General features: G+C 32.7%; 1 protein-coding gene across 2 annotated transcripts; it reads left to right on the top strand.

Moving 5' to 3' along the window:
• Positions 1-2,968: 2,968 nt before the first annotated feature.
• Positions 2,969-14,125, top strand: LOC125066891. Of its 2 annotated transcripts, none has more exons than XM_047675203.1 (3): positions 2,969-3,093; positions 8,355-8,731; positions 13,106-14,125. In XM_047675203.1, the coding sequence occupies exons 1-3, from the start codon at positions 3,027-3,029 to the stop codon at positions 13,550-13,552; spliced, it is 891 nt and encodes a 296-aa protein (XP_047531159.1). In that variant the 5' UTR covers positions 2,969-3,026; the 3' UTR covers positions 13,553-14,125. The 2 variants fall into 2 exon arrangements, with proteins under 2 accessions (XP_047531159.1, XP_047531160.1); XM_047675204.1 differs by lacking the exon at positions 2,969-3,093 and adding an exon at positions 6,200-6,477.
• The last annotated feature ends 1,074 nt before the right edge of the window (positions 14,126-15,199 follow it).

Here is a 15,199-nt window from a genome sequence, read left to right as displayed (position 1 = left end):
AAATAACATTAATAGAAAACTTTCCAGTTTTTCCGGTAAAATCGCTGATTCTTGCAAGATTTGTTCCGAACAAAGCGTTTATCGTGTTGCGATTGATACAAATATAATATTTATATTCAAATCACTCTTCGTTTCAATTGTTGTATAATGTTTTGTCACTGTTTCATCAGGTAATATCATTTTATCGGACAAGTGTTTGTTAATTGTATAATAAACAGGTTTTATAATTACTTCTTAATTAAATTTTATTAGTATTTTATAATAATAAAAATCAACACGGATTAAATATTGAACGTTTGTCTACATATAATGCCGGTCAGAAAAACACTTTTAGTATTGGTTTATTCATGAGTTTTAAATTTATTACAATTTATTTTATAAAAATTATAAATTTAAGATTATTAAATCAAGCCACTGAACCTGCGCAAATATTTTAAAATATAAAAGTATTAGAAAAAGAGGTTCAGCAGAACCTGTCTATTCATAGTATCTACAAAATGAGTGAATCTTCTTAACAAATCTTCTTAACAAATCACCATTTAAAATTCATATTTTATTTTAAACATTCCTTTGAATGCTTAACCATGACCTAATATCACTCCGGCATCACATTCAAACCTTTTCACGTCATATTTTTTTAAGCAACTTTATGCAATGTAGTATTTTACTAAACCCTATTATTCTAATTGGACATATATTACTTACAACATATAACCTAATTTTGTGTGGCCAAAACTTGGCTTAGATTTAGTTGGTCTGGTGTACGAGACTGTTACGGCATTTCCTCTAACATTGCGTACCTGAGAGTTTGAACGTTCCGCGAACAAGCCTATATGACGAAATTAGTCATCGCCATCACTGAACGATCAAGTCGAATCATAAATCAAATATGGATACGAATTTTTGGCCGACAGTCGAAACAATCTTTTATCTTTTATTATAAGGCTAAAAATTCGTTTGTTAAGGAAAATGTTTACATTTATACATTTATAAAATTTCAGGACATTACAAGGTGCTTAATGCTGTAATATATGACATCACACTTTTTGCTGGTACAATGTCATTTAAAAAAATAATTAAATATTATTTTCAAGTTATTTGTATGAAATAGTTGCGCTACGCGTCGTAGCCACGTTTTTTTATTCGTTTCGTTTTCTCCAAACATCGCACATAGTTTTACGTTGCGTGATAATCGTAATGACATAAACCTATGAGCTCAAGACAATCGGATATGACAGCAATAATACAGAAATGCGGATTTGCATAGACAATGAGTCGACACATCTCCGGGTTTTCACCGGATCACGTTAAACGATGTTCGCTGAAATCTCACGGTGCGTTTCTAAATAGGTTATATCTGGTCACGTAACACAATCAACAATTTAAAATCCCCCTGCCCGGCTAGTAAAATTTTTGAAAGCAATTATTTTTATTACTAAATTTTTTTTTAACACAAATGCTTGAATCGGTAATAAGAAAAAGTTAAAAATAATAACAAAAATGTTTTTTTTTTTTTTCATTTACAATAATGACAGTCAATTTTACCGAAACACTTGTCTTCTTCATAATACTTTAAAAAGGTTCTGCAAGTTAGGTTACGGTACAGTCAGCTACATTTTAGTACAAGACTCAAACTTAAATAGATCATAAAAATAGAAATTTATGCTGATTCTCACAGCACTAAATCTGCTAAACAGCTTAAGCGAGAATACTAGCTGTATGTAATAGGCGAAGGGCTTATATTGAGCGACCAATCAAGCGAGACTATTTCGGGATTAAATTGAGAGGCGGACTCCCTTGGAGGCGGGAAGAAGGATGCAACACCCCCGCTGAAATTGCAAATGGGCTAACTCGCTGAATTCTATTTTTAATTTGAACGACCTTTTCGCCACAATGGCGCGATGTTGCCATATATCAAAAACTAACTGCACATTTACAGCATGCGAAAGAAAAGGATAAAAAATAATATGTTATATTTTAAAAATAATCTATTCCGGCATTGGCCATGTTCTGCAAAACGTCTTGCCTAGTGTTTCTACTAAGTATCCTTGTTTTATTTTGAACATCGTTTGAAGTTCTTCAACACATCGTTTAATCCATAACACCTGTAAATTATTTTCAGACTATTTTGATCTTTACTGCGTGTAGCTAGGAGCTAGTTTTGAATGTTTCAGTTTATGAGTTTGTGTTACTCTACTAATGGTTCGATCCAGAATACTATACTTCGTTAAACAGTTTATACCATGACCTTCAACAATTGATTTTATTCATATAATAAAGATTGCAATGTTTTTTAAGTGCATCCAGTCTTAAGTGGTATTGGTCAACACCAAAGCTATTTATGGTGTTACGCCATAACAAAAATATGAAGATAATTTGTAAAATATTAAAATTTAAATTAAAGTCTCCGTAAAGCATAGTTAGTGCGTATTAAATTAAAAAAATAGGTACCTTACATTGCATTTATTTGTGTATTTCACATTCACTTTTTTCTTCATAAACATTTTCACTAAATTATTTCCGATTTGCATAGAATTTGTCTAAATCTATAAATTCCGTCTCAATAGACAGTGATAAAATGAATTTTCACACCAGTTCAGGATCCGGCTAAGGAACACATGCTATTTATTTGAACAAGGCATTGCGTAAGAGCATGTGCTCGTTTACGTCCTGATCGCGCGCGTCGTCCAATCTGTGACGTAATGGCGGGCCCTCCTGCAAACAATCGGTTTTTTGCACCCTTTATCACGGGAGCGCCGACCAACTACATAAAAGCCGTGGAAATCCGTTCAGGACACACATTACACGTAACGCGGCCAACTGAACATAACCGCCAGCGAGCCCTAAACGCGATCCGAACGCGGTAGCCGCCAGTACATTTTTTAAATTAGACCATAGATAACTTATTTATTTTTTTGAGACTTATGTGACAGTGATATTTTTACATATTTGTGAATTTAGTGATATTGACCCGTGACGTTTATACCAAAGATTTATAATATTATCTGTGATAACAAAAAACAACAATGAACGATAGTTGCACCTGTTGCAGTGGATGTTCCTCGTGGCAATCGGCTACATCTTACAAAAACAGTAAGTTTAATTATTTACATTATTCATTAAACAACCAATTTTCGTGTTAGCTACTTTCAAAAGGAAAATGAAGAGGAAATTTGTGCTTGGATAATAACATTTATTGCATCATAGCAACTGATAACAGTTTTAAGTGTGAATCCCGATGACCTAATTTCTAATTTGTTTTGTATAGTCGAGTCATTTACACCTAAATGTGTAAATGTGTAAATATCCTAGTAATAGATAGTGCACTAAACTTTTTTTTACAACATGAAGTAACAAATTATGTACAAGCTTAGCATATACTTCCCTACCATTGTTGTTCTATGCTTAGCTAAACCCTGCGCCATCAAAATGTAACCTTAATTTCTTGCCCACCGCAAACTTTGTTTAATGTACACAGCCCGCGATTATTCTTACTAAAATACTGGCAGACCGTAAGATTTTCTTAAGCGTATGTTGACAGTTATATAGTCTGTGCCATTGAGGGTAAAGTGTAAGTTAGAATTGTGCGCGGCTCAGCCGTGATTTATATTGTGGCGGGAACAACAATAGTAAGGCGAAAGGCGCGGAAGCTGTGTTTGGTTTACGGTAAACCTAAATTAACTGAAACTATGTTGGTAATGCTATTTGATTTGACGAAGGCCTTAAAGGCAGTAACTTATGTGTAATTTAAATATAGAAAGTTGTATGAATAACTTCAACAACAAACAAAATTAAATTTATGTAAACTATTATAGTTCATAACGAAATAATAACATAATGTCTATTTAATATGATAAATTACTCAAAATAAATTCCATCAGACATGAGTAATAGAAAAAATTGACCGGAGACTCGACACCGCTCTTGTAGGCTTTCAGACGCTTTTCAGTGACGTGTCTTCGCGAAAATTTGGGAAATCCGTGACTCATTACTAAGACAATCGCCGGAACAGTTTTTATAACTCAATGTGACGTACATTGAGTTATAAAAACTGTTTGAGTTATAAAAATTATTTAAAAGTAAAAGTATAAACTCATCCTATTCGCTGGAAATTGAATTGATATCAAGCGAGTGCCGTACAAACAAAGATATCTATATCTTAAAGTTTGAAATACTCGATATTCAATACACGTATTCGTTTTTCAGTAAAAGCATTCGTGTCTCGCAATTAACCATTATTACTTTAAGAGAGTCTTCGATTCTATATTTAAGGCTCTGAAGCAAAAACGAAATTAGTTAGAGCAATCTCCAGAGCACAATTGCCGACCGGAAAAGCCTCTACTTAAGCTAATTACAAACTCATTTTCACATAAAAACAACTAATTGACGAAAGCTGTGTCATCATGTCATAAGAAGGAATCACGTTGGGAATCTCCTACACGAACTGAACAAAAAATGATTTAATTCGCTCATTATTAATCAATTTGTCATTATAATTTATCTGATTATAAATTGCGTGTCTCATTACGCCTTCTGAATAGCGTTAATGTTCCGATACTGCGAGCGCAAAAAAATGAAACAATCGGATAAAAACTATGACTCGTGTGCCACATTGAACTACATTTCTTCCAGACGTCGAAATACAAAGACATATCTTACGGGAAGTGTTATTAATCATGAATATAATCCTCTATTGACACTATCAATAAGCGGCCGAGTACAATGGCATCGCCTTGTTAACCACGAGACAAAAAAACGTGTCAATGTAAATACTTGAGGTGCTCACTCAAACGTTTACACCACAAACCACAGTTGAGCATAATATGGTGTGTAATATGGTCTTAGAAATAACCAGTAAACCAGTAAATCTATAAGATTTTTTGTACAGATATCCTTGTGTCGCGTACCAATTGTAGCCCCACAGCTCTACACAGCACACAGTGTTAATCTTCGTTGCTACGTAGGTGAATCTGTACGACTATCTGTGTCAGACTCAAACGTCGTTCCCATACATTATTTTATTTATTTTTTACTTAGTTTGCCTTCACGTTTAGTCCTTGGGTTCTTTTTCGCGTCGTGTTTGCTGTTCGTTCACGAAGACAGACATCGTTAAAAAGAAAACGAAAGTTACTTTTATTGTATACCTTTAAGTTAAATATTGGTTTTATAATAATTTGAAAAGGGTATTTAAGAGTTACTGTGCTTACATAAATCACATACTTCCCTTCAATGAGATCATTGATTACAACTGTCATCGGCGTGCAATAGATATTACGATAAACTCATAAGACGTTACAGTAACTATAAATAAGCCGAATGATTTATCACAACATGTTAATCAAATTATTTATATATAGATGTTTGGTTACTGATGATGACGACTAATCCCTTCAATTTATAATTATGTATGTATGCATATCGAACTTTACAAATGAAATGCCAAATTACACAAATGTGAAACAATCACTCTGAAATTAGAGCATTATCGCGATTGTATTTAGCGATTATATTCATATTGGTATCCAACACGTGGTTACTACTTGCGATCGTGTACCGTCGCGACGAACGCCCGATAAAAGTCACTTTAGGATAGACTCATCGATGAATCACCGCGACGTCTAACCGAATAATTGTTCACTTGCACAAGATGTAGAAAGCGAATGGAATGGAGACGTAATATTATGTGAAACTTTTTATAATGAATTCGAGAGAAATTGATATGTTTGGAATTAGATAGAAATCTATCTGTTTTTTTTTTTTTAATTTTTATAATTTATACTTTAGATTTAATAAGTACAGTAGCAAAAAATAAATTTTGTAAAAACTATCAAGAAAGTTTTAAAGCGGTTCAGTTCCTCTAATTCTATAAAATTACACTAAAATAAATCCACAAAACATTATTAATATGTTGAGCGTCACTTTCTCTTTTATCTTTTTAAATAACTTCGCAATATATTACAGAAATTGCTTATTATAAATACGCAATATTTCGCCAAAAGATAATAGATAATTAAATCGAATATTAGCAATATAATATTTAAATAAAATAAAATTTAATAATTTTAAATTAAAAATGAAAATACTCAATGATGTCTCCGTGAGGGTCGAAGTTCGCTTTCCGGCGAGCGTAAGGGTTTTCGCATAGTTTGACCGGCTATTTCATGTACCGTGCCGCATTTTGGTGCTCATTCAACGTGCGTCGACTGCTCGCGCGCCGGTCTCGCACACGCTCCTCGCGGTGACACTTACAAACCAGCCTTCGTAACCAAGTGCGAATAAACTTTGTATATCGTGAATCCAGAAAACCCTGCAAACTGTGACAGTGCGTCCAACGTGTTTTCATTAAGTGTTACATTCAGTTCGATATTTATTTGATATTTTAAACGTTTATAAAATCGGGGATTAGATCGCCAAATGAATATGGACTTGCCCGAAGGAGCTACATCAATGCGTTGTTCATGGATGTCTTTTTAACTGGTGTGTGATGTTCAACTGTTTTTATTTAACATTTGTGTTATAAAATTAATAAACAACGGTTAATCGTTTGCGGTACCGGTGCGATGACATGTTAAGCGTAAGAGTTTGACATATGAAGGTAGATGAAAATATATTATTTACAAGAACAATATAAACAATATAAACAACTCAGCAAAAAATCTTATTAGAATAAATTGACAATTATTTTAACTTATTATTTATTTTAATAAAAAAAATTGTATAAATATATATATAATATACTCAAAAGTAAGTATTAAATTTTTAATTACTTAATGCAAAAAAAAAACTATCGATTTTAAGCCGTGCGTTGAAATGATATACCACTTAAAGCTCACACCAAAAACGCTGTCAAAACATTAAACATAATTGAATGTTATTCTTAAAATCGGCGCGCCAATTCGTTTCATGAACTTTTTTGGAATCAAACAATACGAATTGAGAAAGAATCGATATAGCCTAGCCAGCGAATCGTGTGGGAATGTTCAACATAACGTCGGCTCTCAATCAAAGGGATTCACTGAAACTCATCCGATGACATCCGATACTGCCCGCAGTACCTTCCAAACTCGATTGATTACCTCACATACTTTTTGGACGCTGCTAATTATTTTATTCGATTAAACTCGGTTCATTATTGGATTCTTATGTAGTTTTTATACAGATCAACATTATTACAATCATAAAATTAATGTTAACTTTAACGTTCGTTTTAAGTTAATCCACAATCAGTTTTATATGTTAAATGATAAATAACGGGGAAATCCCATAGCGAATAATATAGCCTACAGTACTTGGATTTCGTGGTAAAATACGTAAGCATTGTTTGATCTCGACAATACATCCAATATAGATATTTAAGTCAGTGATCACAAACAATGGTTACAGAGTAAAAAACGTCCAACATTAAAACTTTGTCACTTAACAGCTTACCAACATTTCATACGAGTCCAATTTTTATCTGTACAAGTAAAGCCGTATTTACTTAACATACATTGAATTGTCAACGACACGGATTGACCTAATGATTCACTGACCATAAACCTCGGCTTATCCTCGTTTGACGTAACATAGGTAATTGCAGTTCCTGTAATAAACATTGTTTATTTTTGATTAGCATTTAATGCTAAATAAAGGATAATTTCTGAACTATATCGTTTTCTAGTGATTTTCCTATTTACAATAATATGAAAATTATTATTCTTTATATAAAATGAAGAGACATATAAATTTACTGTGTAAAAGTGTAACTTTCTACGTTTTAGCACTTGAGTCGGACAAAGAACGACATTGCTAAGTCGGTGGTGTTTCTCTTTTAAAAGTTCGACATCGTCGCTGTACAGAATTGCGACTCTGTCCGAACATAAAATATGTTTTATGGCCCAGGCGCAAACATCAAAACCTTCAATAACAGCGCAACGATAAATTGAAGTGGAAACATATATGATTTCTGCACAATAGTGACTCGAAGATTTGATGACCATAAAAACATACTCAAAATTCACGTTTTTCGACTACAAAAAACTGGTCCACTCAAGACGAATTTGATCAAAAAAATCACGTGCGGAACCCAACCCGAGGCTAATGGTCGTCGGGAAAGTAGTCTGAAGATGAAGATTGTACAAGCTTTATGCACCTAATATGAACGTCGTAGAAGTGCGTTTACTGCGTTTAATCATGAAGCTTATTATTTTTTATGTGACTCCTCTAATGTCTCCCACCCGTGTATCGGAATGCAATGTCGCTTGCGTGAACCTTACAAATTATAATTAACATCCTTTCCTATATTATGTATAAATAATATTTTAGCATAGCTATTGACTGACGATTGTCATTAAACGTATATATTTTTGTTTCAGGTTTTTTCAAAAGGCTTTTGGTAGCTGTATCAGTAGTCATAATCATTGCAATGTGTCTAACGCCAGCGGAGGCTCGTTCAGTGGAGCATAGGAGAAGGCACCAAAGACGACCAGACATGGCCCAACTCACCAAAGACGAGACAATGAAACGGCCAAAAAATCCAAGTACTGAACAATTCAAGAACGCTACAAGAAAGATAAAGCATAAATTACGCAACACAAAAAGATTCTTCGATCAAGATCGGAAAGTCTTGAACGAGACGCGAGAGTACAGGGATGGGATGCCCAGTTGGTTGCCGGCGGTCAACTTCGTCGACATCCACTTTCACGATTACAGAACATCGCGAAAAGTCGGAAAATCTATCACAGAACGAAAGGTAAATGTGCTAATATTGATATCAACATATTGATATAAGGTCTATTGAATCCCAAATTATTAATTTATAAACGGTCGTTAGATTGCTTTCGTGTTGACTGATCATTTCGGTTGACTTGTGATTTGAAGGCGCCTTTAATATTTGATGTTGGCTTAAACAGTCTGACAGTGTAATTACTGTAGCCGATCATTTCGCGTCTCGAGGGTGTGGTGGTCCAGCCCATCACTTTTTTTGTTACCCGTTCAGTGTTTTTACGTTATTTTAATTTATTTTTGCTTTATTTAAGACAAAGAATCCCCGTGTACATTAGCCGTGCTCGAGGCTCACCGTTGCAACTTAAATGAGGTTTCATCGAGCCAAATTACATGTGGCCAGCCTTTGTACCCTGTTTATTTACTTCACATTGTACTTAAGGGCAATAACTAAAAGCCTTAATTTCCACGCCGCATTTTGTTTGCAAATTGTTTGGTTTTAAGCATTTTGTATACCGTTATTAGTATCCCGTTCGATCAATATCGCTCCATTAGGCCCGTTGATATATATATTTTGTATGAAGCAATAGGTAGGCGTGAAATATTTGTGGCTATTCATAAAATGTGAGTAAGTAAAACTTTAAAAGAAGAGTAATTATGTGCTAAAATAATTCACTGCAGGCTCATAAGCACAAAAGATTATCTCAAATATGTGTCCAGTCGCTTTGTAAATATTAATAAGAAAAAGAATATGTTGAAAAAAGTTGAGGCGAGTCCGGCTTTTGTTTAGTCGCTGTGGGAGCGAAGCAAACCAAGGGTCCAGTTAAATGTTTCGAGGAAATTTGCATAGATGGACACCGACAGATTCCGTTGTGCGCACGCGATCTTAAATGAACGGTTAAGCCGCATTCAGTTGGCCAAATGGCTTCACGAGTTATTATTTGCAAAATCGAACACTCATACAATATTATGAAACATTTTTATAAATATACGTTTCTAATAGAATTCTATTATCTATATGTCAAACATATTTATCGTCAAATAGTATTAGAAATAATAGCAGCGTTACAGCAATTCGACATTGTTTGCGTATACTTAACATTTAATGGCGTTAATTCGATCGTTTCAACGTGAGATTATACAAACCACCTCCGCTCTCAAAATACAAAATCCATAAGTGCTTCGTAACGGATCTTTCAAAGCTTTTATTATTTGCCGAACACACATCTGGACCGCGAGACTTTCCATTACGTATTCATATTGGACAGTCACTAATTAGTACACAAAGTTGAGGGCGAACCGAGACAATAAATATGTAAACATTGGCTTTCCGATGTCCTTCCAGTGGGGGCGAGAGGGCCCTCCGCCTCGCACGCCGGCGACAAAATTATTTTCTAACACGCGAGTGTAGAGTCGCTCAGTATCCATGTCAATGAATATTTAATATTTCTTGTGTATGTTTCGACAGTTCGTCAATGCATGCCCACTTAAGAAATTCAAATATTTAACTTTGGGCAAAGGAAAGCGTTAGAATTCAAGTGATCTCAGCTTCGCTCGGCCTTAGTTGACTTACGAACAATTTAAAAATTAAATACCGCTTAAATGAGATGTTAAAACAGTGAGCCCTACTAAAGTATTGTATGGATGTACTGTTAATGTCGTTTTAATATTTATTTTCCAATATTTCATTTATTTTGCTCGAAATAGTTATAGTTTAATAATACATACATATGCTACTAAAATGAACTACTATTATAGTTTTAAAATAAAAGGACACATTCATTAATAATATAAATTATAATTTTACCTTTACGCAACATCTAGGATATTTATTTAAGCTATGAACAGTTTCATACAGCGTTAAAAAAGACTTAACAGTCTGAAAAAAAACTTTAGGAAAGACATTCCACAGGTGTTACCTCAAGACGCTTTCACGCTGACAAGCGCTTAAGCGATCGCTCCGTAGTGTTAGTGTTTGTTCAGTATTTACGATTTAACAAAACAACACGAAATGTTAAAAACACATTATTTGTCCGAGTGAGACGAATTCGAACTTACGATTCCGGTGCGCTGCGTTTGTCTCCAACACGTTCCTCAGGTTAGACTTGGCTCTTTAAGGCTGAAGTACGGCTTATTGTCGGGGTCTTAGCTTTAATAACGCGCCATATTTGCACACAGACCCCGGCGCTTTTATTATCGTCGTTCTCCGTCGCTCCCTTACAATGGATTGGATGCAATGCTCTAAGCGAACTGATTTTACGACACTTCGAGTGCTTACGGTTGATTTTAGAGCCAATTGTTTAATGGATTAGCGAACTTTATCTCCATATTGACGCAGCAACTGCGTCTGCTCATTTCTCTATTTGCATAATCTTGTGCGAAAACCTTTAACATGTTAAAGTTATGCTTTGTTTAATTGTTGAACGTTGCATTGCATTTAACAGTTTTATTTGATTATAAATAAATATTTTCACACGGATGAATAATAGACAATGCAAAACATGTTAAATACCTTTAAAACAAAGTTGCGATCCACTTGACAATTTTGAAGTAACGGAAGGATAACAATAGTAATTATAGTTGAGGACGAGTCGCAATACGTCACAATTGTAGTACTCGACGTGAGTCAGGTTCATTCATGATTATTTCAGGGGAATTAGCCAGATATGATTTACGTTAATCGTTTATACGAATGGCGCCACACCATTCCCGGAATATGAATGAGTTAACTATCATTCATTCAATGGAACCGTGTAGTGTTTTCCTGAAACATTACTCAAACGTATTACTCAATTTTCAGTCGATGACCTAATCTCTCAATAAGGTAAACTATTTGCAATAAACGTTTACCAAATCGAAATTATAGGATTACATTTTAAAGCGGAAAATTACATTTTTCTTAACAACAATTTAATTGACGATCATTGGAACTGGGTTATTTTTTTGCATTAAATTAATTGATTGGTGATATTTTTATATTACATACATACATTATCACGGCGCTATGTTTACAATTAGTTATAACATGTCAATACTTCAGTGTAGACAAATAAAAATATAAATTAATAAAAGGAAGCATTAAATGAATTTATAATAATTAATACATCATTTGGTGTTGTTTATTTGTACAAAATTAAATGACAAATACATGTATATGTATTTGTCATTTAATGTGCAAAGTATTTAATCGCTTTAGAATATTTTGCTTTACTTATATGAGAAGTTTGAATAATAATATTTGTATATAAACAGTTGATTCACATAAGTTTAAATAGAAATATATATTGTATTACAGTAAAAAGAAACAATAATATCAAATGATAGTTGTACAGCTTAAGGCAAACCGGCCTGTCTAGTATTTACTTGAAATATATCCATCATTATAAAGCAATGTCTACCGACTCTATTGTCGTAGGTTGTAAACCTTTTTTATATCACGTAGACTATTTAAACAAAATAATAATGTATTTAAATTCATCTTATAACATACGAGATAAATAAAAATTAAATACTAACTAGGTTTTTGTTGCTTCTTATTAAGTTTTACTATTTAATTAGTTACTTGTCCTTTTGATTTTATTATTATAATTCTTCTGCTTAATATTAACCGATTAATTGAACGATAGCCGGCGTATTAATGTTTTATAATAAAATTGTTTACCGTTCAATTGTTTGCTTATTAAAACTTAGTGATTGCAACAAAGGCTTGTTATTAGTGGTATACTAATAAACATTTTCAATTTACTTCCTTATCTATAAATCATGTGAAATAGTATAAAATTACGTCATCCAACTGCCATTTGTACATAAAGTTCAATTAAACAGAATTCATATGAAGTGTTAAAAGCGAAATGTCTAAAATCACATCCATTTATTGATTGAAATTTTACAATTATTTTTAAAATATTATTTTTTCATACAGCGAGTATAATAGTTAGTCGTTTAAACTAAACTATACCACTTCTGTTTATGTGTTTTTCTTAGAATACTATTTATTATGTAATGAATGATATAATAAGAAATAATGGATTTATTGGAATCGAATAAACACTGAGAATTATGTTATAATCGATTAGGATTATTTTAATATGTACATTTGAAATTAAAACGCTTTTCTCTTTAGTTCATTTTGTATGCACCTTCTATATAGTAACGAGTTATCTTCAACCGCGACGCAATATAACATGGTTCCTCAATAATGTCACGAGAATAGTTATACGAGTTATACAATCACAAATACTTATAGATTATACAGCCTCGACACGAATTGGCCGCGTCGCAAACTATTCGCAATATAAATACTTTATTAATTCTAACTTAAATATCTTCACGCCGTCAGTGAGAATGAATAAAGCTTATGGTAATGACTATACATGCTAATAATTGTTTCTCTTTGTTACAGTTCACGTACTTAATGCCGAAACTCTACAAAACTCTGAAGGAATACGAAGTTCTCTTCAAACTCTTACTGAACGTGCAACTGGATTTATCGGACGATCCTTTCACGAACTACATCGTCGTTCGACAGAAGCTTCTCACTGATACGTTGGAAAAGTTGTACAGCACCATTGCGGAAATACAAGAAAATATGATCGCCGTCAATATGCCGATACCGCCCTTTGACAAGAACCGCATGAAACTCGACGCCTTGGATAAGAAAGTTGACGCAACTCAGTGCCTTAAAAACGACTACATAGCATTCAGAGGATACGGAAATTTATTAAACAACTGGTATTCCGAATTCAGATGTCCGATGAATAAGAAGAGCGATAGAAAATGCGCAGTTTTCCACGCGAAGATGAATGAGAAATTGGGCAACAAACGTTTCAAAAACAATCGAAATATTTAATGTGTTGGTTACTTAATTTATTCCGTGTCTGTATGTCGCTTTTGTACTTATTTAATGTTAGGATAGTTATTTGCTCTCTAACATGAGACGTTGGATTATGAATTTCTTGACGAAACGTAACGTTGATTAAGTAATGGGTACTTTCTCTGTGATATTTAGTATTCTGTAGTTGGTAAATATTAATTTATTGAGAGTATTTAATAAGTTCCTCTGCAACACTTCGTGTACTTAAGTTCTTTGTTTACTTCCTTGTAAATATATCTTCGATCTTACTTATTATTTATTTCGACTATTCAAATATTTATTCCGATTGCTTTGTGATCTGTATTAAAATGAAATTTTAATTTTCTTAATCTCAGTAAGTATTACTAGTGGGCAATTATTGCCTTTTTTAGAAAAGAAAGACTTTTAGCTTATTTATGTAAGGTGCTTATTTATATAATTTAGATTAGAATGGAAATTGTGCCGTTAGTTTGTAGCGAACGAACTGATACCATGTTAATGTCATCGACATTGTGTACATAGCTTTACATTATTTGTAATTTGTTACTGCAAATGAAAATTAATTGAGAACTAAGCAATAAATATTTTTTAAACAAATTTATTATTTTTAACTTTACCTTCAACTGTGTCTAATAAGCCCCTAATGTCATATAGAATTTTAAATCACCCAGTTAAGAGTTCTAGTGATTTGTCTTACTGCAGTGAAATTAAAAAAAAACGCTTCGAAATTCAAAGTGATTTGAAATTTTAAAACCACATTCTATTTATTGTATCTATTGATTTTTTATTATTTATTAAATATATAAATGATTTTTTCATCAAGTGATAAACATTGATTAATTGAGAAACAAAAGCTTTCTTTGTCTTTAATTTTTTATTCATTAATTGATGCATAAACTTACCCTATAATTTTTAAAGTATAAGAAATTGGTACATAAAACATAAACATATTTTAATAGATTTGAATGTTTTTAACATAAATATTAATAATGTGTAGTGCCATCTAGCGTTCAATAGTAAAACTCAGAAATATTAATAGATGATTTTGTTACGAAGTTTTACTAGTCGACACTAGATGTCGCTTAAAAGTAATATAATTTAATTGTTAGAACCTTTGAAGGCTATTCATTGATAGATGCCACTACTTAGTTATGTCTATTTATTTAATTAAAATTGATATTAATTTTATAACTACTGTGTGTTTGCGTAGTAATTGTTAGCATAAAAAACTATGAAGATAAATCGTTCGTGGAATTATTGTTTATAAGAAACTGGGTAGTCCTAGATTCTAACACATTTCACAAGTGGAAATCTATAAACTAAATCGCAGGTCTGTTATTAGAAACATATAATATGATCCTTAAACAAATATATATATTTGAAATCATCGCGTTCATAAAATTATAGTTTAGTTTTATGATCCATTTTATAATAATTGAGTAGGAATACCGCCACTTTACTAAACGGGGCTGTTCAATTAGCAATTACACTCATGAATATATAAATATATAGCTTTGTATTTCAAAAGTTGAAAAAGAGTGACTAGTGTGATTTTTGCCGGTTCTTCTTCCAGGTAGAATGGAATGGCTAACTATCCGTATGATCAGCTCTACAGAATATCAATCAGTTCTAAGCATTTCTATA

Source organism: Vanessa atalanta, chromosome 10 (genome assembly GCF_905147765.1).
Source record: "Vanessa atalanta chromosome 10, ilVanAtal1.2, whole genome shotgun sequence".
In the NCBI taxonomy this organism is placed as follows: Eukaryota; Metazoa; Arthropoda; class Insecta; order Lepidoptera; family Nymphalidae; genus Vanessa; species Vanessa atalanta.
This window is presented reverse-complemented; position numbering and strand designations above follow the sequence as displayed.

Excerpts from the sequence above, each read along its gene's own strand:
- LOC125066891 (XM_047675203.1), top strand. The coding sequence starts at position 3,027 with ATGAACGATAGTTGCACCTGTTGCAGTGGATGTTCCTCGTGGCAATCG. Across the intron at positions 3,094-8,354 it reads GGCTACATCTTACAAAAACA|GTTTTTTCAAAAGGCTTTTG; the intron begins GTAAGTTTAATT and ends TTTTTGTTTCAG. Across the intron at positions 8,732-13,105 it reads AATCTATCACAGAACGAAAG|TTCACGTACTTAATGCCGAA; the intron begins GTAAATGTGCTA and ends TCTTTGTTACAG.